The sequence below is a fragment of the Danio rerio genome, chromosome 14 (assembly GCF_052040795.2).
Source record: "Danio rerio strain M-AB ecotype USA chromosome 14, GRCz13ab, whole genome shotgun sequence".
Lineage (NCBI taxonomy): Eukaryota > Metazoa > Chordata > Actinopteri > Cypriniformes > Danionidae > Danio > Danio rerio.
Window position 1 is genome coordinate 32514574 of NC_141034.1, and position 26219 is coordinate 32540792.

The following is a 26219-nucleotide window of genomic DNA, read 5'->3' on the forward strand; positions in this document are numbered from 1 at the left end:
ACAAGTGACAGCTCAAGTTAGTTTTTTTACTTTCCGGTTGACTAGCTTTAATGTCATGTTTACTCTGCCATGTAAAGGTAAAATGTTGAATGACAGAAAAACTAAGTGAGCATGTCTGTTTGCGTGCGTGCATGTTTGTGTGCGTGTGTGCATGTGCGTGTGTGTAGTCACTCTGCGCTCCTATAGGAGGCCAATGCTGTTTAATCAGCACTGTCGTGTCTGGTGACCGTACATGAAGCCAATATGAGAAATATCACATGACAACCAGCCCCAAGGGCAGCTCTGTTTACTAGTTGTTAAAAGATCTCAGAATAATATTTACTCATCCTGCAGAGCATAGACATCACTCAAGCTGTCAGCAGTCCACCCTCCTCTGCAGAAAATACAGTCACTGCAGCTGCACAACGTAAATAAAACACTACACAAACTATATAGCTTACGTGTTTAAAGATTGCAATTAATATCTTTATGTATTAATCAAGTCAGATAAATATGTAAGGGATAATCAACAGCTTGCGGTGCATGAAAAGATTTTACATTTAGAAATTCGGTAACATTTTAGTTTAGGTCACAAGTCATGCTATTATAAAACCATAGACAAACACTACTAGCTTAATAAACTACTAATAAACTGTTTATTAATTGTTAGTTAGGTAGAAGTTGTGTTTAGGTTCTGGGTAGGACTAGGGATCCAGAATAAGATCATACTTTAGAACTACTAATAAACAGTTATTATCTTAATAACGGGCAGGTAATAACCCAGTTATTAGCATAAATTGTCACCAAAACTAAAGTGTTACCAACAGTTCTATAATATAATAAATAGTATTGTTTTATATTTATTTTATTAAATAAAGTATACATTTATTAATAAAGGCTTTCGTTAGCAGATAAAAAACTGACCATATTTTGCAAATTTGTCTAAAAAATGTTTCACCAAATTGCTCACAGAAGTTCTAAATTATTTTTGTAAGAGATTTGAAAGACAGTGAGGTGCTGTCTAACGGCAGTGGTCACAGCTGACACTGCACATTATGTTGCTGTCATTGCGAAATTTCTATTCATTACAAATAAACTTTTCAGTATATACGTGACACGGACATCAGTTTCTGACAGCAGCTGTCAGAAATCCACAAGCTGTTTCCTTACACATTTTTGTTCACTCAGCTCTACAGCATTATATGCATATATATATATATATATATATATATATATATATATATATATATATATATATATATATATATATATATATATATATATATATATATATATATATATATATATATACAGTTGAAGTCAGAATTATTAGCCCCCCTATTTTTCCCCAATTTCTGTTTAACAGATTGATTTATTTTATCTTTGCCATGATGACAGTACATAATGTCTTATTAGATATTTTTCAAGACACTTCTATACAGCTTAAAGTGACATTTAAAGGCTTAACTAGGTTAATTAGGTTAACTAGGCAGGTTAGGTTAATTAGGCAAGTTATTGTATAGCAATGGTTTGTACTGTAGACTATTGAAAAATATATTGCTTAAAGGGGCTAATAATTTTGTCCTTAAAATGGTGTTTAAAAAATTAAAAACCGCTTTTATTCTAGCCGAAATAAAACAAATAAGGCTTTCTCCAGAAGAAAAAATATTATCAGACATACTGTGAAAACTTACTTGCTCTGTTAAACAACATTTGTGAACAATTTAAAAATGGAGAAAAAAAAATGAAAAGGGGGGCTAATAATTCTGACTTCCATTGTATGTATATATTTTATATGTATGTATGTATATTTGCATGTTCTCCCCGTGTTTGTGTGGGTTTCCTCCGGGTGCTCCGGTTTCCTCCACAGTACAAAGACCTGCGCTATGGGTAAATTAAATAAACCTAATTGTCTGTAGTGAATGTGTGCAAATGAGTGTGTAAGGATGTTTCCAAGTACTGGGTTGCAGATGGAAGGGCATCCACTGTGTAAAACGCATGCTGGATAAGTTGGTGGTTCATTCTGATGTGGCGATTTCTGATGAATAAAGGGACTAAGCCAAAGGAGAATGAATGAATGAAATGAAATGCTTTATTTTCCAGTTATTAAAATGAAATTACAGTACCTAAATGAAGGATCCACTCATTTCAAAGAAAAATGTCAGACACACTTTTTGCACTTGAACTCTTCATATATATATATTTGAACAAGCAAATTGGATGCTTTTAATTTCATGTTTATAAATGGAACAAATTTTCTTTAAAAAAAAACTACATAAATTCCAGTGGATTAAGCATATAAAGGTGTGCTTTAAGCTCTTCTTTTTGAATAAAAAAGACACAATAAAGAATTCAGTTCAGACACCTGCACAGCACAATTATGCCATTTTACCTTGTTTTGTCTTAAAAGGTTCATCTGTTTTATAGTCGCAGGCAATAAGCATTTCATGGGCTTCTCGTTTGTACCCTGCTGTGTGTGTATGTGTGTGTGCATCTCTTTTCCCAGCGTCCTCAAACACATGCTGTAAAATGGCATGACTGCACGAGTGTTGAGAATGGCTGTGCTCGCAGCGATAAGCAGTTCAAAGACAAGAGCGTGTTAATGTTATTGGCTTCCAGCAGAACGTTGCCAGAACCTTTCATATCTGCACGCAGTAAAGCTCACTCTGGGTTGAGATGATTGGTTTGTGGGCAGGGACGCAGTGCAGCTGATTGTTTTCCTGAATTGTCAGTCATTACGCTGGGGATCGGCAGATTTAGACATGCCAGAGTTAAATACCGGGGCTGCGGGGTCACCTCTGCTTTTCAAGAATTATACAACTCAAATCATATTCTAAGCTGACTTCATTTAGCTTTTGATTCACTACATCTTCAACTTTTTGCGCACACACTGGGCCTTTTATCAAAACTGCTCATCTCCTAATTAACCAGAAGAGCAAAAACTGACAAGTAATAAATTGTACAAATTCCTGCAGACTGGAGAGTGTTCCTTCTCAGGTCAGAGAACGCAGTCCTTCAGCTGTTATTATTGGCTATTATTCATATCTTGTCTCTCTGCTCCTCAGGTCAGCCTTTCAAACTAGACCCCAAAACGGCCCATAAGAAACTGCGGCTCTCGAATGACTGTCTGACAATGGAGAAGGATGAAAGCTCGCTGAAGAAAAGCCACACTCCAGAACGCTTCAGCGGAACTGGATCTTATGGAGCTGCTGGCAACGTCTTCATTGACAGTGGTTGCCATTATTGGGAAGTACTACTGGGAGCCTCTACATGGTATGTGACTTTAGATCTTCGAGTTGTGCTTGTTCTCTTGACGAGTTGAGTCAGACTATTTGCTACCATAGATTATTAGTCCTGCAATAGTATGAAACCTTGGGTCAATTCTTCGTATGTGGATTGCTCAGTTATTTGGATTTGGTTATTTACCAAATTTTATTTATTTGAGATGATCCAGGATTGCTTCATTCTTCAAAACTCATGTGAGATTTGTTGTCATAGCAACAGGTCTGGTAGCTCAAACCTGCTCAGGAGCAGGCTTATTTCATATAAACAGGATCAGATCGGGTTATTTCAAGGTAATACTGAAAGTTTATACCAAATGCTGATACTTTCTTACAGTAATAATTATATACACTTGGGAATATAGTAAAATTGTAAAAAAAAAAAAAAATTAGTTTAAAGTAAAAAAAAAATATATATATATATATATATATATATATATATATATATATATTTGCAATCTGCACTCTGAAATAAGTTAAATAAAGACATATAAATAATTATAAATAAATTATAAATAGATTGAAAATAAAGACTGTCACGGGTAGTTCTTCTTAAGGGGTTCAAAAAGAACATTTATTAATATTGACCTTTTATATACAAATGCATACTATTTTAAGATACTGACCCAGCTTTAGTACAATTTGTGTATAATAATAGACATGCACAATATTCGAATTATAATTCATGCAGTCATGCACATGTTTTGACTGCTAATATGCTGAATCATTAATGATTTGATAAAGTTGCAGACTCCTTTAGCAATATCAAAATGCGTTTATGCTTTTTTTATGCAAAATGAATCTTATTTATTAACAGCCAGTTACTCCTTATGCAGTTTATGAAACTTGAATAGGCCCAGACTACTATAATAAAGAAAATCCACTTTAAATATAAAACTAATTCAGTTGCTAAATGAAAGTGTAAAGTCTGCAGCCCTTAACAAATGTGGAAAGTTATTGCGTATCATATTTAACAAACCGTTTACTCTGAATTTTATGTAATTTTGCTGACTTGGACCATAGAATATTATTCAGATGATGTCATTACACTGCTGTGCCGTCAGCCAATCGTTGCATTCCTGATCATGATTCACACGCTGCAATCTCAGATCAGTTCATCCGGACATTTTAATCTGATTTGCAAACTTGTTTGAAGAACCAAGTTAGCCAGAGATTAGTTATCAAGATTAAAAGATTCAGGATCTGCCAAATCATCTTAGATTATTTAAGTAAGGTACGAAGAATGGACCCCTGCTCTTTTCCACAGTACAAAAATTTACTACACTCTCAGAAATAAAGGTACAGGGGCTGTTACTGGGGCAGTACCTTTTCAAAAGGTAGAAACTTGTCCCTGAAGCGTTACTTTTTAGGTACATTTGGGTACTAATAAGCCCCATTGAGCTACTAATGTGAAATCTTTGGGTACAAATGTATGAAAGGTACTGCCCCAGTGACAGCTCCTCCACCTTTATTTTTGAGAGTGTATGGATGTGCAACACTTGAAATACACAGAATAATTAAATATTTTATTAACAATTTTGTTTTAGAAATGCTTTAAATTACTCTTAATAGTCTGAAACTCCACTTGCTGTATTGCAAGTGTAATATAGCATATCCACAAAAAAAATCTAAATATGTGTGATGCAGTATCTTTATTTAAAACCATTGTTGACAAGCAGAGTAAAATAGTGGATTAGAATATTACCACTATGACCATACAATTTGAACAACACACTTTGCTCATTTTTATTCATTATTAAAGTTCATAGTTTAGTCAGACTGGCTTCACAAACAACATGTGCAACTGTTGTGCTTGTATTTTCTGTTCTAATATTCAGTATTTGTATTTATTAAAAATTGTGCTATCTGAAAAAGCTATTTGTCTACAGGATATCACTACTGATCGCTTGCTGTCAGGTTACTTCGAATTTTCTCTTGGTTTATTAAGAATGATTACATGTTCAATTCCAGGAATCCGAGCCTTTTTTTATGAAGACCAGGTGGTGGGTTCCACCTCCCTCCCCAACCCCCCGATTCATTCTGTGTGGTCAGTCATTATTGCCAGAGTTTGTGACAGTCAAAACTCATTTAAAAAAATGACATAATCACAAACAATTCCCCATTGTTTTACTTCATCAATCCATGAAACTTGTACTGACGGTAAACACAGAGAACTGAAAAGGTGGCGACCAAAATAAAAGTGTCTCCAGCATTAATATTGAGCAAAAAATAATTGAGTGAGTGGTAATTCATTGTTGCTTCATTAATTGAGCCATCATGTTCTGTGCTCCTGTTGATGCTTGGCTTGACAGTCATTGTAAGACATGTCAAACTAATGACCAAAGACAATAGATTTTGATTAACTTGTCTCAAATGAAAAAATCATGGCTAGAATCATCAAGTGTGCACTTGGCTTGCATAATGACCACACCTGACAACTGTGGTATGACTCAACTCAATAACAGACAATAAATTCTATTATAATGAGATATTTGGTCTACACTGCAGGTGATACAACACACAAAAAATCTTCAACTATAAACTGATGCCATCCTATAGCTTTCAGATTCAATCCTATTCTAATCCACGAAGGATACATTGATTTTAATTGTTCTCTGTCAAATCCAGTGTAAACAGTTTTCAGCAGCTGGAAAAAAAGAGTATTGGTGTATCCCAAAGCTGAACAGAAATCAAGTCAAGCTTTATTGTCATTCTGCTACATGTGTGGACATACAGAGAAACAAAATGTTGTGTCTCGCTGGACCATGGTGCTACATAAATGAATCATAAATACAAACACAACAGTGGACATAAGAACCACTTTCCAGCAAAGTTTAGATCCAATCCTAATTAAACTTACCTGACCCAGTTAATCAAGTTTCCACTCTTACCAAGGCTTATACAATAGGCATGTGGCAAACTTTAGCCCAAACAGCATAACCACTAATATTAGCACTGCGATCTTCGTGGTAGACAGGGATGCAGACCATAGGCCAGTGTTTCCCAACCCTGTTTCTAACAGCAATCCAGCACTACACAACTGTTCCTACACAACTGTTTCAAACACACCTGAATCAGCCAGCCGATTCGAATGTTATCACTCAATTGAATCAATTATCAGTGGTTATCAGCTGAAAGACATGGGCTGATAGATATAGTGGTAGGCTCAGAAGGCTGCTATCATCCATCCACATGGTGAATAAGCTATAGATCACGTATGGCTGCGGCCGGAGAGTTATTTATATTATTTCTAAAATTAACTATTAATTGTATTTTATTAACGTTAACCCCAACCCTAAACCCGACCATCACAGTAATGTAAAAAAAAGATCTCAATCTGGAGTCTTCTCTGTTAGTATAGCTGATTGACCACGAGAATTATTTATAATATTTATTAAATTTCCCATTTATTGTATTTTATTAACATCTAGCCCTATCCCAACCGTCAAAGTAATGTAAAAACAGATCTGGATCTGGAGTCTTCTCTATTAGTATAGCTTATTAGCCATGTGGATGGATGATAACAGCCTTCTGAGCCTACCAGTAGTCATAGAAGGCCCCCCATAGCTATCAGCTGATAACCACGCCACAGCCATATCACCCTGCAGCCCAAGCGTTTACTCACTGAAGCTAAGCAGGGATGAGCCTGGTCAGTACCCAGATGGAGGACCACATGGAAAAAACGGGTTGCTGTTGAAAGGGGTGTTAATGAGGTCAGCAGGGGTGGTTGACCTGTAGTCTGTGTGAGTCACAATGCCCCAGTAACAGTGAAGGGGACACTATACTGTCAGTGGGTGTCGTCTTTCGGATGAGACAATAAAACGAGGTCCTGACTCTCTGTGATCATTAAAAATCCCATGGCACTTCTCGTAAAGAGTAGGGGTGTAACCTCTGTGTCATGGCCAAATTCCCTCTCGGTCTTTACCATCATGGCCTCCCAATCATCCCCATCCACTAAATTAGCTCCAGTGTGTGTTAAGCGCTTTAACGCTATTGTCTTGTGGCTGCCGTCGCATCATCCAACTGGATGCTGCACAATGGTGGTGGTTTGGAGAGACCCTCCTCATGATTGTGAAGCGCTTTGGGTGTATGGCCATACACGATAAATGCACTATATAAATACACACATTACATTTATATTACACAGATAAAGTCCATTCAATCATATGATAACATTCGAAGCAGGTGAATCAGCTCATCAGAACATTAGAAGATTCCAAAACCTGAAATTAATGGGTCAGAAAAGGTGATTTGACATCTTGTGTACCTCTAGGATAAGTGTTGGGAAACACTGCAATAAGACATTATATGATTGCCCAAGGTCCCTCACATGATCCAAGTTAGCCATTATCTTTTTTTTTCCAAAAGGTAAGGAATGCAGACTCTTATCTCTTAGTAAGACAATCTTTGGTCCCACTAGAAACTTCTATGTGAGTGTAGGAATGAGATCAGAGACCATTCCTGATGTAGCTTCAAGTCGGCATTTAGGACCTACTCACACTATACTATCCGAACCGTGCCCAGGCCCATTTCCCGGATTATTTGTGAAGTGTGAGTGAGCTGAATCAGGCTCAGGCACGGTTCACTTCGGTTGGAAAAGGTTTGCCTGAGTGCGGTTCACTTGGGCTTTGGTGCGGTACACTTGTGTGTGAGTGCAAAACGTGCCTAAGCTGGAAACTACTGTCGAAGATTATTAAAGATGCAAATTCCATACTGCACCACAGCTGCGCCTTTAGCAAACCTCCTAATTCCTTCAGCACCAGGACTTTATGACTGTTTATGGGCGTCAAAAGTGGCGGATCTGTTTGGCGAAATATTTGACTGTGTGACACCGCATCTAAAACAACTAAAACAATATAACTAAAGAAATGTCCACTGTGCTGAGCGAGAGGGTTTCTCTACTGAACAATCGATCATCGATGACGTAAGCTTGCCCAGGCCCGAATGTAATGTGAGTGCGGGCCATCAGGGGAGACGGGAGGGGGGACAAGCGTGCTTTGGCCCGGTTCAAAACAACTGTACATAGTGTGAGTATGCCCTTACACTTTGTCTGGTGGTAAGTAATAAAGACTCTCATCTCCCAAAAGTAAGGCAATCCCTGGCCTAAATAGAAACTTCTAGTCAGTTGTGTAGAAACAGGATGGAGCTCAAATTTGCAGGACCAATGTATTCCAGAAGCAGGATTGTATACTCCTGGTGTAAATTCTGTGTTAAGACACTAAAGAGAGCCAAGATACCTATAGCATTATGCCCCAGTATCCAATAACAGTGTTTTTCATCTGTTTCCCCTTCAGGTACGCTCTTGGTGTGGCCTATAAGTCAGCACCCAAAAACGAGTGGAGTGGTAAAAACTCATCATCTTGGGTTTTCTCACGCTGCAACAATAACTTCTTGGTGCGGCACAACAACAAGGAGTCCATCGTGGAAGCGTCACTACAGCTGCGCAGGGTGGGAGTTCTTCTGGACTACGACAACAACACTCTGTCCTTCTATGATGCCATGAACTCCCAGCACATATACACTTTTGACGTTTCCTTCCTGCTTCCGGTGGCTCCCACCTTCATGATCTGGAACAAGTCATTGATGATCATGTCAGGGCTGCCGGTGCCTGACTTTGTGGACTGCAGCGAGCAGCAAGAGGGCATCTGCCGCCAACAGGAGTCACCCTATGTTTCTGGAATAAAGAGCTGCCACTGAGGCACCCAAGGAGCTGATTATTCCAGAAGGTTCCTTTGCCCTTCTTCTTTTCCTAGTGTTCAGATCTTGGGTGAAGTTGGAGCTTTAGTTGATTACATAAATGAGCGGTTAGTGCGTGTATTATGAGCTCTCCGATTTTAACAGCTGATTTGGGGGAAGTTAAATTGTAAATTATTTAAGACTTAACGTCAGTTTGCTTTTTTTGTCAGTTCTAATGTATCCCTAAAAGCACTTTTTAGAGTTTAATTTGTTCCTCCTGTGTGTAAAAAGACTTGCTTACTTGAGACAAGGTTGGACTTCCGTTTGGACCGAATAAAGTGGATTATATTAGGATGACAATTTGGTGTTTCTACTAAGGGTTACATTTATTATCTGATGGGTCTATAACACACTCTTTTCATATTCAGGGAGAAAAGATGATGCTTTGGTTAGATGATTGAGATGATGGCATGATATGTATTTCCTCTGTGATTTGTTCTCACTATCTCAGTTTCTGGTTTAGTTTTGTGAAAAGCATGAGGCACAAGTTCCCCTGGTGTTTTTTTAACATGTATTTTTAATCATTGATATATGATGTACCGCAAAGTCCCATCTGTGGATGTGTTCAACAATTAACGCCTGTAAGGACCATCTAGAGCTGAATTTCAGGACCATAGTGCATATAAAACCATCACATTTGTTCAAATATATGTGAAAGATTGGCAACAGAACATTTCGTTTCTTCAGTTTATCATTTAAAGTGACTTAAATGAGCATCTAAAGCTGTGACGAATCTTCCGTGATCTTCCGCAGTGTGACGTTCAGGGCTATAATAAGGACACTCAGTTGTGGGTTCGGATAAAGACAATCACTTGTGTTAGACAGTACAGGCAAAAAGATCAAGTGTGTAGCAAAAGATCTTTGCAATAGCATGCTAAACTGGAGACACTTCCCTGAAAGAGTGGTTTGTGTCCAATCGGTTTATTGTAAATATCTAGATTGGGAGGTATTTGTACTACTGACGCAACTGTCCTGCTGCACTTTTTGCTTTGTGTTGGTGGAGTCTTTCCTCTTCGCTCTGCTGAATGTACATGATTGCTTTGATTCTTTTGTATCTTTCTGATTGAAAGCACAGAGCATTTTACCATCCCATCCACTTTGCAGGCACAGGAATCATGCAAGTCCTCCTTGAGAGCTTAACGCTCCCTTCAAAAATATAAAGTGGATCAGTGCAGTTACGAGTGAAATTTCAGTGACAGTTTAGCCAAAGCATAAAGAAGTCACTTTCAAACTAAGCAACTGTATTGTTGGACAGCATGGTAAATTTGCATGAACTTGAATTTGAACAGTAAAAACTGCTTGGTGAAAATGTTCGCCATCATGCAGAACTCTCAATCAAGCTATATCCTGTTGGATTTCACAGAATTGCGCATAATGGCATTAATAGTGGCCACCCCTTAAGAACAAGTTGCATGCACTGAAAGCATTGTTATTTGCATTGGTTAAAAGCATAAAACTGACAATTACTCAACATGCCCTTATGACCATGCCCAATTCATAATTATTTTATATTTAGCAAATTGCTGGATTATTTGGCTTAGCAATCTTTCTTACTCTCATTGAACCGTGCTGCATTTATGGGAAACTCTCAGCTGTGATAATTCCTATTTGAATGTGTAGTTTTCACCTAGGTTGAGCAGATCAATAATAAATGTGACTGCTCCTTTAGAAGAATCTGCATGTGCTGATGGCATTGTGACTTCAATTGGATAAAACAGATGATTACACAACATGTGTAACTATTTTACATTTTACTGATTGATGGCTATTGTATGGGTGTTTCCCAGTACTGGGTTGCAGTTGGAAAGGCATCCACTGTGTAAAACATATGCTGGATTTCACTGTGGTGACCTCTGATGAATAAAGAGACTAAGCCAAAGGAAAATTAATAAATGACTCATGGCTAAATCATATGAATTTGTACAGTGTCTTCTGTATGATATGGTTGGAAGAGTTTAACATCCCCACCTCAAAGAGTAACCCACACAGTTGTGCAGAGCAACAGTCAATTTGAGCTCATCATATAGGGATAGGTTTTGTGCACTGATAGTATTTGCAGAGGATGAAAATGCAAAACAGATGTTTACCCAACAAACTGTCCAGAGAATTTCTATCTTTATGTTGTGCAAATTGGTGGTTAATCCATATTAATTTGTACAATCTCTTTTTCTATATGTTTCCATGTGATCTTAAGACCTACTAGCTGTTTGAATTAGACTTTTAACTTATTTGGCTTGGAGTTTAGAGGCAGTTTTTGGGTTTAACTTTTTTCGCCCTCATGGGAAACTCCCATTTGTGCAAATTCCTAATCCTATAAAGATGGGTTTGCATTTACCTCAGTTTTTATGGTTTTTCCAGCATTTCTTTACCTACTGGTCCCATATACCTCTTTTTCACCAAGGCAGTTTAAATGCTAGTTCAGAGCCAAAGCCTAGTTTCAAATCAGTTCTATATCATTCGGCACACAAAGCACTGACTCTGAACCAGGAAAATCGGTTCTTAAGTAAAACCACAACATTGTTGTGCGGAAATTCTATCGAGTGCCATTTTTGAAACAGAAGCACAGTGATGAACGTTAATCTTTTTCTATTAAAATTACAGCGCCATATGCAAATATGTTTTCTACCATGTATTCTCTGACTATACAAATCATGGTGCGCTGCATGAACATGTCATTATTGTTCGTAAACTCTGTCTATACAAACTACTCCACGCTGCATGAACACTTCAGATATGTTAAGCTTTGATTTACAAAGTTTTGCAAAGTTATTAATATTAATAGCAACGCATCGTTAATCCCACGTTTGTATTTGGTGATTCTGCATTTGTGTTGCTGGAAAAATAAGATGTAAGCAGTGACGTCTGACCTGGCTCTACTGTCTGACTCTCTAGACAGTGAAATAGCAAAGCAGTTGTTATGGCAGTTACCCCTGAGTGGTACTGTACGGTACGGTATGGTACGGTTTGTCATGCTTTTATGTTTGTTTCCACTGTCAAAGGGAATCAAAAAGCGAACCGTACCATATGACTTTTTGGCTACCCTTTCCAAAGAGTACCTAGCACAACAAAAGAGTACCATAACGTGGAGCAAGATGCGCAGATTGATTGCTATTGCTTTACAGCGAAACATCACTAGTACGTGCACAAGCCAGGAGAATGAAAACACAGGAAGCTCCATTTTTAAATGCACAGCCCAGACATTTCTCCATAATACTATATACATGTTTTAACAAACCATTGTTGACTCAAACTTAAACAAACCTTGTCGTCATCTTTATAAATAGCCACAAAGCCAAAGAAAAACAGAATCTGCTGTGTCCTGTTGTTGTTTCCGAGGCTTGTTTCATAGAGCTCATGTGCAGTCGCCACGCGTCTATATTTCAAATAACAAACTTCTTGAGCTCATAATAATGACATGCAGGTGATTATTGAAGTGCTTCTGACATCCGATTCTTTCAGAAATGGATAAATGCTTAGGCTATTTTGCATAATTTATCTGCATTTATAATCAAATCCTGTTCATGGAAAGGTTATTAATGAACATTTATACATGAGAAGTGCTTCTCATATGAAATGTGAACGACCCACACAGCTTTACTGTACACATTTCCTCGAGCGGGAATGACATCGTCTGAAACTTTAGGTTGTACACAACGCCAACCATAGGTACCCTTTGGCATTGGAGACAAGCCTGTTAAAGGTGATCTGTACTAAACTAAACCGTACCACTCAGTGGAAACAAGGCTCGCCAGATGAACCCGCTCCTAAATAGCAATAACACTGCCTCTAAATTAGCACGTGGCACGTTGGTGGAAAAGAGGTATTAGTTTCTTGTTCAAATTGAAGGCGCCATGACCATGAACTCATGCGTTTAATCTATAAATCAATGATACATCAAAAGTATAGTAGAGCAATAATGAACAGGCTTGTGTTTGTTCACATTTATATATTTTCTGGCTAATTACCTAGAGCCTCAAAACCAAATGTTTAGATTTTGGGAAACACCATAATGAGACTTTTTTTTTAGACTGATGGAGCTTTTTTGGTGAGTTTGACAATTCTGCATGTGGAACCGGTGTGGGAGACGTTTGACATAGCAATGACAAATCATTGTCAGTGTGTGTTCTCTATGAACACAAACCCTGAGATGTCCACTACTGCACTGTCCCTCCCTCTCAGTCTCTCTTACTTCATTCAGTCACACTGATGTCAGTCCTGTTGTCCCTGGCAATGCAGCAGCTGCTGTCATGTGTCACGGTCTTGAGTGCAGCCCTGCATGCTGAAAACAGCAAGATGACATGCATCCCAGGAAGTCTTCAACATTTACACTTATCATTAGGCAAATCTTGAGGGATAGTTTGAAGATTTGCTTCTCCCTTTTTTCAGACTCATGTATAAGCTCAGATTTGGGCTTTTCAGAGGCCAAATGGTTAAGGTGAGAAGTCAGTTACTGATCTAGAATTGTTTGTTTGTTCAAGTGCGATTCACTGGGTGACTGCATGATGATCTGGCTTGGCTGGAAGCATTTCCTGTGATATTCTCTGCTGTTTTATATTTATATAAACATTTTTTTATGGGAAATGTCCAGGAAGAATATTGTTATGGCATATCAGGTTTCCAGTTAGCCCTTTTCTTTGCATTTGAGACTAATTAATTCATTACTTTTCTGTTTTCGATTGATTGTTTTCTACATTTCTGAAGAAAAGAAAAGAAAAGAAAGAACTGAATCCTCTTCTTTGATATCATGTGCTCAAGCAGCTGTTCATCAACATTATGCTCCTGTTTCAATAGATATAACTTAGCAAAAAAAGAATGTAAATCATAGGAGGAAATATATATTATATATAAATTGTATAATATACAAAAATATATATATGAACTATTGTTATTTATGTGAGTCCAAATAAAATCTGATCCCAAATGTGTGTTTCGTTCCATTATTGCCCTGTTTTTCAGATCGTTGTGTTTTGGGAGGAGGTTAGTAATGCCAAATGAATATGCCCATAAGGTTATGAGCAAGAGCATAGAGGGAGCCCTGCTGCACTGGCAGGCCAGTCAGTGCCCACAGTCATGTAATACGGCATTGCTTATGCTCCTCAGCTGCTCTATCTGGCACAGGGGAACATTCAGCACTCAGGATGTCTCACACAAAGGTCAGTCACAATAATGAACACTCACCTATAGCAAAATAGTAATAAAACAAAATGATTTCCCTAAAGATTATTGTATTAGGTTGAATTCTTGTCTCATAATTTGTATGCATAAGCTAAAATGGAATGATTATTAAGCATTTCTTTTGTATTTTTAGGAGGTTATGGTTTAGTCTGGCCGTTAACCTGAGGATTCTGAAAAAATTGTATTAACAAAGTATTGGAGGTCATTTTCAAAACAAAGTGTCAGTTTGTGCTACATTTACTTCCATTAAAAATATATATACATATATAAATTATAAATTCATTGTGAAGCATACAGTGTTTGAATATTTTAAATGTATTATTGGATTAACTGGTAAATTGTAACAACGTTGTTATTCCTTATGCTGTGTTAAATTTAAGCATAATCAGATGGATTGTTGACACATCCAACAAACACACACAATGTGATGTCCTATAAAATACACACATCAACATTAATTAAACTTCAGTTGTCCAAAATTATTTAAACTAATTGAGTAGGTTCCGTGTGAGTGGTAGAGATGTTTATTTCAGCTAAAAGAAGTGAGTGAGTGATCTGTATACCACCAGAGTGAAAATATAGGCTAAATTATATCTTTATTTGAAAAAGGGGCTGACAGAATAGAGTTAGAGTTGTACATTTTGGTTTTCAATGTATATGAAAAAAAAAAGAATAAATATTAACCTATGCATAAACAGTAGAGTCCTATGACATTTTTTGTGTTCTTTCACTCCAGAAAAATCACAGCAAGAGCTGAGTGATATGACACGATGCATAAATGTGTGTTAAAATACCTTATATATTCAGCAGAGTAGATGTGTTTGTTGCTATTATGCCCAAAGTCTAGAGGAAAACAGCATGGGTATAATAAATGAAATGTTTGTAGGTGGTGGATTTTCCAAGGGAAACAAACAAAATAAACTTAGGGTAAAGATCCCCTTCGGTCGACAACTAAACGCAGAGACTCAATTGAGAGAAATTGAATAGATTTTTTTATACAAAAAAAATAATACCATTTAAATGAAGATCTTTTTAGGGTAGCCACTGGCCAAAAACAACAAACAAAAGAAACTGCTAAGTAAATAATCTAAATAACCTGTAAGTCTTTAAAGAAAAATACAGGAAGCTTACCTTCCTCATAAACATAAACAAAGTCAAAAAGAATCTAAATAAGTCAGACCACCCCTACAATCCAACCCTTACTATGCCTACTGTAGGTATGTCCGGATTTTAAGTCTGTCACATTTAAGCCTGGGATTCAAGTTCAACCAAAAACGAAAACTGTGTCATTCTTGACTCACCCTCATGTTGTTACAAATGCATGAGAGATTTATGTCCTACCTTCAAAAGTCTGTTCAACCAAAACACTTCAAGCATAATATGTACTAGCTGCCGGCAGCTAGTTCTCTGCATCTCTCACATGGTCGCCCACTGAAGCTAAGGAGGGCTGCACCTGGTTAGTATCTGGATGGGAGACCACATGGAAAAGCTATGTTGCTGCTGGAAGTGATGTTAGTGAGGCACTCAACCTGTGGTCTGTGTGGGTCCTGGCATAGTGAAAGGGACTCTATACTGCTCAGTGAACGCCGTCTTTCAGATGAGACATTAAACTGAGGTCCTGACTCTTTGTTGTCATTAAAATTAGGTAGGGATTTAACCTGGCCTAATTTGCTCACTGGTTTCTGTCCATTATGATGGTAACCATTTCAATATCATAATTGGCTTCACCACTCTGATTCCCCTCCACCAAACAGCTGATGTTTGGTGTGCAGTCTGGCACAATATGGCTACTGTCACCTAATCTAGGTGGATGCTGCACACTGGAGGTGCATGAGGAGGTTTCCCCCCAATGTGTAAAGCGATTTGAGTGTTCAGAAAAGCGCTATATAATAGTAAGGAGCTATTATTAATTATCACAGTCATTTACAAAAACAGGATAACTATAGTTAAGCATATCATAACCAGGTACTAGTAACTTTATATAGCCCAGTACTTTGTTTAGTAAGTACACTGTTAGTATAAATGCTGTAAAATAAAATGCAAGCACATTTAAGGGTAAACTAACTTTTCAAGTGCCCTTGTAAGCGGTCACAGCTTGAGATTTGGCCATTAATGCAGAACAATATTAGACAATCGGGTGGAAGGAGTACTGAAAATCATGCTCAGGTAAAAGTACCAAGCCCAAAAATGTAGGGCAAGTGGAGTAAACGTACCTGTTGTAAATATTACTTATGGGTAAGTATGGGTAAGTATATTAAGTATGGGTAATAAGTAAACCTTTTAAACTTTTTACACTGGGACAGGATGATGCGTTTATATGTAATTTGTGCGTGTGTGTGTGTGTGTTTGTGTGTGTGTGTGTGTGTGTGTGTGTGTGTGTGTGTGTGTGTAAACGTAACATTCTGTAGTGCAGTTAGTTATTGTTTAAGGCCATTTCAGTCATTATACAGTAAACATCCATTATCTTTTCATCAGTGACATTCAGTCTAACAGTTTTTGAGTCATTTGCGTGTAAAGATTTTGGACATCTTTTTGTTGAAACTGTTAGCTGCACGTCTTAAGTAGTTTTACTTTCTATGTGTGATTTTTATTGGATGGGAATCACACACTGATTTGTCTAATCCACATAGAAAAGAATAAAGTAGTGACTGCAGATTGAAGTAATGGAGTAAAAGTACCAATACTGCACTAAAAATGGACTCAAGGGAAACTAAAAGAACACATTTTTAGTTTTTTACTTAGTAAATTACAATTACTGAGAACAACTACTCAATTACAGTAGTTTGGGTATTTGTAATTTGTTACTTTACACCACTGGAGACAATACATATATAATCAGAATTATTCAAACCTTCAATCTTCTGAAATTGCTTGTTGAAATTGCATGTCTGTCGCCCCAAAGGATTCAGTGAAGTGAAGTTTGCATTTTGTATTAAACTAAAGCTGCCTTCTGTTTCATTCAGAGTTACTGAACTCAAAGTAGATTCCTCAGTATCTCATCAGCGCTCTGGGTTGATTCCTGCACTAGTACAGTCACAGCGGAGGCAGTGATTACGGCTCTCTGCGGTAATGACTCTTATCACAGGCTCCATGTGTGAGCATGGAAATCAGGAGAACTTGAAGAGCTCACCCCACTGCCTGCTCTTCAGCACAACACAAGACCTGAAATTACTGTGCCACTGTACCACTGCAGATTGAAATATTCAGTATCGCTGACAGTGAATGTGTCAGTACGTCAGCAGAAAAGATTAAAATATGGGAATGAAAGCTTCTGGCTGGCGTGTGGCAGATTGTTGTGTTGAACGTGTGATTTGTTAAGCTGGCTGTAAGCAGCGCAGACTTAGCTTCACATTGATCGAGGAATAGATCTCAGGTTAATCTCGCACTGTGTTCCGTGAGGCATTATTTTTTGGTAAAGGCTTTATTGCTTTTCCTCAGCATATGTCGAGATGCTGTTTAGAATTATGGCAAAATTGTTGTTGTTTTTCTGAAAGATGCAAAGCTCAGCGTATGCAAAAACTATTGCCTATTTGTTTATAAAATGATAGCACGTCTTTTCAAAAGTTCAAATGAGATTTACTACAAAATACATGCTACTTTAAAATGGAGGTCATTGATCGTAGATGTTGAGCTGGAATGGCTAATTTACTGAGCTGAGATAAAGATTTCCTATGATGACTTGAAAAGAACCGCTTATAAACACTTTCCCATTCAATAAAAAGCATCAGTTTTGCTTTGAACGTGTATCACATCTTGAAGTCTTGATGATGTACAATAACAGATCTGTAGTTATGTGATGATCTCAAATGAACTTTCAGTTTAATGTTTTGAATAACTGACAATTCTTGTTTTTTATTAAATAATAATGGTTTTATTTGTAAGACTAAGCTGAAGGAAAATGAATGAAATAATGAACTTTACTAAAATACGCATCACAATAGAGAAGACCATCACAATTTTCAAAACAATTTTAAATTCAATTTGAAAGTGTTGGTTGCTTCTACTCAGTAGGTACTGCATTTAAATTTAAATGTACTTCTCGACTGTTAGAAAGTTGTGTTCTATACAGTATGAATGTGAGCAGTATGAATGGAACTCAGCATACTACATCCAACATTTTGTCATAATCATGTGACCTACTCACGTCAGTTGCGTCGCTTCACTTCCATATATGAATTATCTCACAGTGCATCATGGGATAGCATAGTTCATCAGATGCACACTTCAGAATCCTGCCCGCAAGGAGTAGGTCATCTGGTTATTTCTCGCGTACTGATTCTATGACATACTACTCGGCTCGCATACTGTTTTTAGCATACTAATTAGTATGGAAGTATATGATTTCCAACACAGCCAATGTCTTTAATGTTTTGATTCAGGTTTATAATCTTAGTAGGAAAAAAAAATATTTTAATCTTTGAAGACAAAGTTATTTGCCCTTGTGAAATTTGAATTCTTTTTCGAATATTTCCTAAGTGCTGTTTTATGGACAGAATAATTTTAAACACATTTTAAAACAATAGTTTTAATCAATAGTATCTGGATGCAGCCTTTATGATGGAAGCTGAGATATCATCACTCAGTGATGCAATGTCAGACACAATGCACTCAATGGAGTGAGTGACGTCACTGTGGCAGGTAGTGTTAGGGGTGGGGTTAGATGAACACATTAAAAAGCATTGGATGCAGCTCAGATTGCACTGCACCAGGTCTGCATCCAGACCCCTCTCGTTTTAATGACTGATTTATTTTGGCTTTGCCATTATTACAGTAAATAATACAGTACAAGATACTATTCAGCTTACAGTCCAATTTAAACGCTTAAATATGTTAACCATGGTTTACACGAAGCAGCTTCACGGTACACGCACTGTTTTGTTTTGTTTTCTTAGGCCTTTCAAAAACATATCAATTTTGGCCAAAATAAATTCCAACATAATCTTTCACAAACTGACTGAGACATGTCAGATATACAATGAATCAAATATAAAGCCCTATAATTACACAAAACAAAACATACAACCAAACAAAAACAAAAACAAAAAAAGTCGTAACAAAAAAAAGAGCATACCATGCAGACATCAAACTATGGGGAGATTCAACAAATAGTAATAATAAAGTTTACAAAGTGATGTATTACTTTCAAAAATCACGATAAATAATAAATATATAAATGTATATATAAATATAGAAACACATTATAATTATAGACATTTTCAACATTGTGCTTATGAGCATGATTGATCACCCATCAGGCAGAAGGTATACTTATTCCAGAAGGGGTAGGTCCAACAGATATTTGCATTCATTTGTTCTAACTGCACTTGGGTTACTAACAATCTTAAAGTTGTATTTGTTCATTGTTTTATTATTAATTGTATTGTTTACTGTTATTTCTATATGTTTGTTTGAGTGTTCATGTGTGTCTGCTATTGCTGTTAGTCAAACTGCCCCTCGGGTACAATAAAGACATTCCATTCAAATCCAATTTAATCCAATCCAATGCTTTGTTCTGTAGCCAGGCGAAGGAACAAAAATCTTAAGGAGGCTAATAATATTGACATTATCATTCATTCATTCATTTTCCTTCAGCTTAGTCACTTTGTTCATCATGTGTCACCATGACAGAATGAACCACCAACTTATCCAGCATAGGTTTTGCACAGAGGATGCCCTTCCAGCTTCAACCTAGTACTGGGAAACACCCACACACTCATTCACACTCGCACACTTTGACCAATTTAGTTTATTCGATTCACCTATATCGCATGTCTTTGGGGTGTGGGGGAAACCGGAGCATACTGGGAAACCCATGCGAAAAAGAGAACATGTAAACTCCACACAAAACTGCCAACTGACCCAGCCAGGGCTCAAACCAGCGACCTTCTTGCTGTGAGATGACAGCGCTAACCACTGAGCCACTGTGTCGCCTAACATTATCACTTTTTTTTTCTATTATTCCAGCCAAACTTCCAGAAGAAAAATACATTAAAAAATACAGTTGCAAGGAAAAAAAACATGGTTCTGTTAAACTACTTTTTATGCAAAGCTAATAATTTTGTCTTCAGAATAAAAATACCTATTATATTTTGGTCATATCTCTTGTAATGGGAGCATGGTTAGCAGTCCTAAGCATGATAAAATCCTCCTTAACACCCTGAACACGTGTAGTGACAGACTCAGACTCCATACAATACTCCACAGTCCCCTCTCCTCTCCAAATTTATATAGCAATACAAGAGCAGAGATGAACTGATGGAAACTTCAGTGAGCCCTTTGAACCAAATATGAATTTCATGAGAGTTGTAAGTCTCCCTTACATCAAAGCTTCAGCGAGTCTTGTCAATCAAGCTCCTCAGCCCCAGTGATAATGAGAATCTTATATTGCCCAATAGCCAAATGTAACGTTAATTCCCACTTAGCTTCATCACCTAGTCTGCAGTCAAACACCCTCTAACTAACATCTTAATTACGCAAGTAATTAGAGGATTCGGGATAATTTGTTACATCATTTGTCACCTTGTCTCTTAATGTGATGTAAAACAACAAATTAATTAGATCTGCGCTGAAGTGCGTTTTAGCATCGCTCTTGTATGTAGCAGTGGCACTTTGTCAGATTAAATTAATATCAAATGTTCAGCTTTCTAATTAGTGTGCGGGGTCAAAAGGTCTCATGGTGACCCTAAAATGACATCGTAATGCTGCAGATAAAGAAAAGCACTCCAGTAGCGTGTTAGCATAACACACTTGCTGGCGTTTATCCAGCTTGGCTGACCTCGCGCTCTCTGGAAATCTCTTAATTCACTAAATTGTGATGAAATCCAGCAGCATTATTCATTGTGTAAGGATTTTATGCTGGTGGTGTAGTGGACTGTTGAGGCTGAATGTAATGTGCAGTAAAAGGCTCGTGAACACCTGCGGCAACTGCGTCTACCTGATGACTCCCTGACACCTTCATAACGTCCCCAAAACAGCCCACTTTAGTCGCATCTGTTCCTCTGATAACTCTACACCCGCCGCATGACCAGCTGCTGCTTAATATGAGTCCAATTGATAGAAACAATTCAAATGGATGTTCAAGGATTCGACTTTAAGAACTAAAAAAGTTATTTTACTGATCTTCATGTCAGTCTGAATCATTCTTCTGGAGGACACAACAGGACATAAAAGAATCCTGGATCTGTCTGTCTATCTGTCTACTGTATCTGTCTACTGTATCTGTCTGTCTGTCTTTCTGTCTGTCTGTCTGTCTTTCTGTCTGTCTGTCTGTCTGTCTGTCTGTCTGTCTGTCTGTCTGTCTGTCTGTCTGTCTGTCTGTCTGTCTACTGTGTCTGTCTTTCTGTCTGTCTACTGTATCTGTCTGTCTGTCTGTCTGTCTGTCTGTCTGTCTGTCTGTCTGTCTGTCTGTCTGTCAGGTGTATGTATACTATATCTGTCTGTCTCTCTGTCTACTGTACTTCTCTGTTTGTTTATCTACTGTATCTGTTAGTCTGTCTGTCTACTGTATCTGACTGTTTACCTGCCTGTCTGTTAGTTTTCTGTCTATATCTGACTTTCTGTCCACTGTACCTGTCTGTCTATCTGTCCACTGTATCAGTCTGTCAACTGTATCTGTCTGTCAGTGTTATCTGTCTGTTATCTAATTATATTTTCTGTGAAGTATATGTGCCTACCTGTCTGTCTGTCTATTTGTCCACTGTATCTGTCTATTTATCTGTCTACTGTATCTGTCTGTCTACTGTATCTGACTCTCTGTCTGTCTGTCTGTCTGTCTATCTGTCTGTCTGTCTGTCTGTCTGTCTGTCTTTCTACTGTATCTGACTGTTTGCCTGTTTGCCTGTCTGTCTGTCTGTCTGTCTGTCTGTCTGTCTGTCTGTCTGTCTGTCTGTCTGTCTGTCTGTTGGCCTGTCTGTCCACTGTATCTGTCTGTCTGTCTGTCTGCCTGTCTACTCTATCTGTCTGTCTGTCTATGGTATCTGTCTGTCTCTTTGCTGTGTCTGTTACTGTATCTGCTATCTTATTATATTTTCTGTAAAGTTTATATGTCTACCTGTCTGTCTGTCTGTCTGTCTGTCTGTCTGTCTGTCTGTCTACTGTATCTGTCTGTCAGTGGTATCTGTCTGTTTTAATCATATTTTCTGTAAAGTTTATATGCCTACCTGTCTATCTGTCTATTTGTCTACTGTATCTGTCTGTCTACTATATCTGTCTGTCTACTGTATCTTTGCCTGCCTGCCAGCCAGTCTGTCTGTCTGTTTGTCAATTGTATGTGTACTATATCTGTCTATTAATCTGTCCACTGTACCTGTCTGTCTGCCTGTCAACAATATCTGTCTATCTTTCTGTTCATTTACTACATCTGTCTGTCTGTCTGTCTGTCTGTCTGTCTGTCTGTCTGTCTGTTAGTTCTCTATCTATGTCTATCTTTCTGTCTATTGTTTCTCTTTGTCAGCACTGGGTGTGCTATAACTGTTTGTCTCTCTGTCTGTTATATCTGTCTATCTTTCCGTCTACTTTGTCTGTCTGTCTGGGTTACTTTGTCTACTATATCTGTCTGTCCACTCTCTCTGTCTTTCTGTCTGTCTGTCTACCTGTTTGTCTGTCTGTCAGTTTTATGCCTGCTATCTATGTTTCCATCTGATGTATCTGTCTGTTTGCCTGTCTGTCTATCGTATGTGTTATAGAAAAAGCCATTTCTTGCTTACATAGTCAAACTCCACTGCAGCAAATGCATAAAATAGACTTTTCTCATATAATACAGTTGCCGGATGGCCTATTTCTTTCTCACTTCATACATTATTGATTACATTTCTTCACACTATATTAATGCTGTATCTTTCCAATCAGCCCTGAAAAGAAAATGGATCAAACTAGACGACGAGGAAAGGCAATGGAGAAGCACCACCACCTGTCTGGTAGAAATAGCACACTGGGCCGCAGGCATGGAGTCCAGCCAACTGACTGATGAAGTAGCGCTCGATGTCCTGCGCAATGAGGATCTGAGCGGGCAGTAGATCATTACTTTCCTGCACTCAATCGAGATTAATCTCTCAAGGAGCCATCAATCATGTGTATCCCTGAGCCTCAGAGCTTTATGGTGGTGTCTGACAGAGACTGATGGCCCACCGTTTCTCCTGGATCTGGAGGTGCAGGACATCTGACCTGGTGATCGGCTTGAGAGTTTGGTCACAGATCTCCAGCCGACTGATGCTGGAATTGGATTACAGTTTATAGCGGCTGAGGGTGAGTTATTGCTATCTCTCAGTGTGGGACTCTTGGTGAGTGTTCGGTTTAGGAAAGCTCGACTGTACTGAATGTTGAGTTTTCTTCTGCAACAGATCCTGTTTGTATCGACCAGTCAGATGCAGCTGAGAGGAAGAACACAGGATTGCTTTGACAGGATTGTTTTTATTAAAAGGTAGAACATTGTATTTCACTTAAAACAAAAGGAGATTTAAGGAGTCGTGTTCCAAATTCATGGTCCCAAAGGAATCTGTTGTACTCTGTTGTTCACTGCTATTTGCAGTGTACAGAGTAGCTCAATGCATACTCATGTTCTCACTCATGTTTGTGCGAAGTTACATTGGTTGAGATAAAAAATAAAAATGTATTTATATATATAATTATTTGTTGCCTTTTCCATTTTTAGGAACAAAAAATAATAACTTGACTTCTGGTTGATCATTTGGTATCAGATTTGGCTTTTAAGAAAGGCAAAGGCCTTTAGATTATCCTTATTTAAAAAAATAAAATATGATTGTGTCTTTATTGTTAATTATTTAATTAGGACTATATGGTATGAATTTTCTTAGGCAAAAGTACAGTGCAATATGTACAGTATAGCATATAAAGTTATGGTGCAGCGAAAAAATAATTAATATTGTGTATGACTCCCATGAGCTTGCAGACGCCATTCACTCAAATAACTATTAATAAAGTCATATGGAATGGCAAAGAAAGCATTCTTGCAAGATTCCCAGAGTTCATCAAGATCCCTTGGATTCATCTTCAATGCCTTCTCCTTCATCTTACCCCAGACATCCTCAATAACGTTCATGTCTGGTGACTGGCCAATCTGGGAGCACCTTGACCTTCTTTGCTTTTAGGAACTTTTTAGTTGTCAACTCACAACAAGGTCGCTGGTTCGAACCTTGACTGAGTCAGTTGGCATTTTTGTGTGCAGTTTGCATGTTCTGCCGTGTTTATGTAAGTTTCTTTCGGGTGCTCCGGTTTCCCCCATTAGTCCAAATACATGCACTTTAGGTGAATTGGGTAAGCTAAATTGTTCATAGTGTACTAGTGTGAATGAGATTGCAGGGGTGTTTGCCAGTACTGGGTTGGAGCTGGGAGGGCATCCGCTGTGTAAAACATATGCTGGATAAGTTGGCGGTGCCTTAAGCTATTGCACCCCTGATTAATAAAGGGTCTTAGCCGAAAAGAAAATGAATTAATGAATAAATATTGAGCCCCTGTGATGCCAAACATAAGTAATGAAACATTAAATATTTCACTGCATATCAATTCTTCAATGTAATGCTTTAAAGTGTTTTTTTTTGTTTTTGTTTTTTTAGGGTCATAAGAAACCCTTGAGGTTTCTTATGACCCTAAGATAACTTGAGTGTTAGCATACACATATGAGGCATGCAGTGGTACTGTGAGCTGCACACACAGTTCTACAGTGTAGTACAGCTTTTAACTGTTAATACTATAAAATACTAGTTTTCATAAAAACAACAATTTCCACAGTAAAGTCATGTATCCTCTGGTGCTGTTTTGAAATTTAACACATTTTTTGCTTAACTGTAGGAAAAAAGTAATGAAATGACTTGAAAAGTGTAAACTGCCTTGAAAATAAAAATCCAAAACTAAAACTGTGATTAAAAATGACAGCATTGGTAAAATAATTATGAAGTTAATCTAATTGGGATGAAGTTAATTTAATCTTACTGAAATCTCTCTGTTTTTTATAATAGTTTCAAAATTAAAAAATAACATATTTAGACTGAACCATTTACATTTTTTCAGCTTTGACACAATGGAACTGTAAAAACAGCAAATTAGAGTCATTTCAAAATATAAAGTTAATATTTCATTACATAGCAGTGTCCATATAAAATCATTGGGAGGGAAACAGTATACATAAATAAGTTCCATTTGATTAATGGATTGATTGATTGATTGATTGATTGATTGATTGATTGATTGATTGATTGATTGATTGATTGATTGATTGATTGATTGATTGATTGATTGATTGATTGATTGATTGATTGATTGATTGATTGATTGATTGATTGATTGATTGATTGATTGAACTCTAGCTCAAAAGTGTAAATCTGTATGCACACAACACAAACCTTTGAGATGTGATCTCTTGAGGAAGAAAGAGTGATGGTAATTTGATGTCAGTCAATTAATGAATGAAATGGAGCACCTGAGCTCTTTGATCTGGCAGCGTAAACAGCTCTCCAAAAATACCTCTTCTTCCTTCTGGGAATGATTTTCCTGTGTCCTGTCTAGTTTTGTCTAACCCTTTGATATTTAATCGAATCAGTCTTTCATGTGGATGAAGAAAGATTAACTGCAGATTTATTCAGGGCACAGTGTTTACCTAATTAGTTCAGGCGCTCATAATAAACGGGATGAGCAACCTTGACTCGTGTGTTTCTAGACTTTGAACGCAGTCACAGGATTCTGGAGAAGGCAGCTCGAGTGGCTTGATGCTTGTTATCGCTCTGCCCCATTTTCCAGTTCATTTAGACGCGAGTGTTTACAGTTGTTCATCGCTGATTAGGGCCTATTTCATTTCAGTAAGAGCTTCGGTTGTTGAAGACAATCCTGAATGCACCCCACATATAATGGACTTCTGACAGGAGAGAAATGCTAATTCAATTCATATTAAACTGTATTTGTATGCATCCTTATGCAGTTGCCAAGGTGTTTTTATAGTGGATAAATTAGAAAATTGCAAAAGCATATGATCCATTGTGTGCATTTTACATATTATACATTGTACAAACAAAATGTAGCATATTCATACATAAATTA

At 37.5% G+C, this 26219-nt stretch overlaps 1 protein-coding gene across 8 annotated transcripts in view; it reads left to right on the forward strand.

Annotated features, from left to right (window-relative positions):
• Positions 1–13917, forward strand: part of mid2 (midline 2) — a 269448-nt gene extending 255531 nt beyond the window's left edge. For all 8 annotated transcript variants that reach the window (XM_087281616.1, XM_087281619.1, XM_087281618.1 and 5 more), the window contains 2 exons: positions 3045–3252; positions 8555–13917. In XM_087281616.1, the coding sequence (XP_087137742.1) occupies positions 3045–3252; positions 8555–8957 (611 nt within the window). In that variant the 3' untranslated portion in view covers positions 8958–13917. The remainder of the gene's footprint in view (positions 1–3044; positions 3253–8554) is intronic.
• The last annotated feature ends 12302 nt before the right edge of the window (positions 13918–26219 follow it).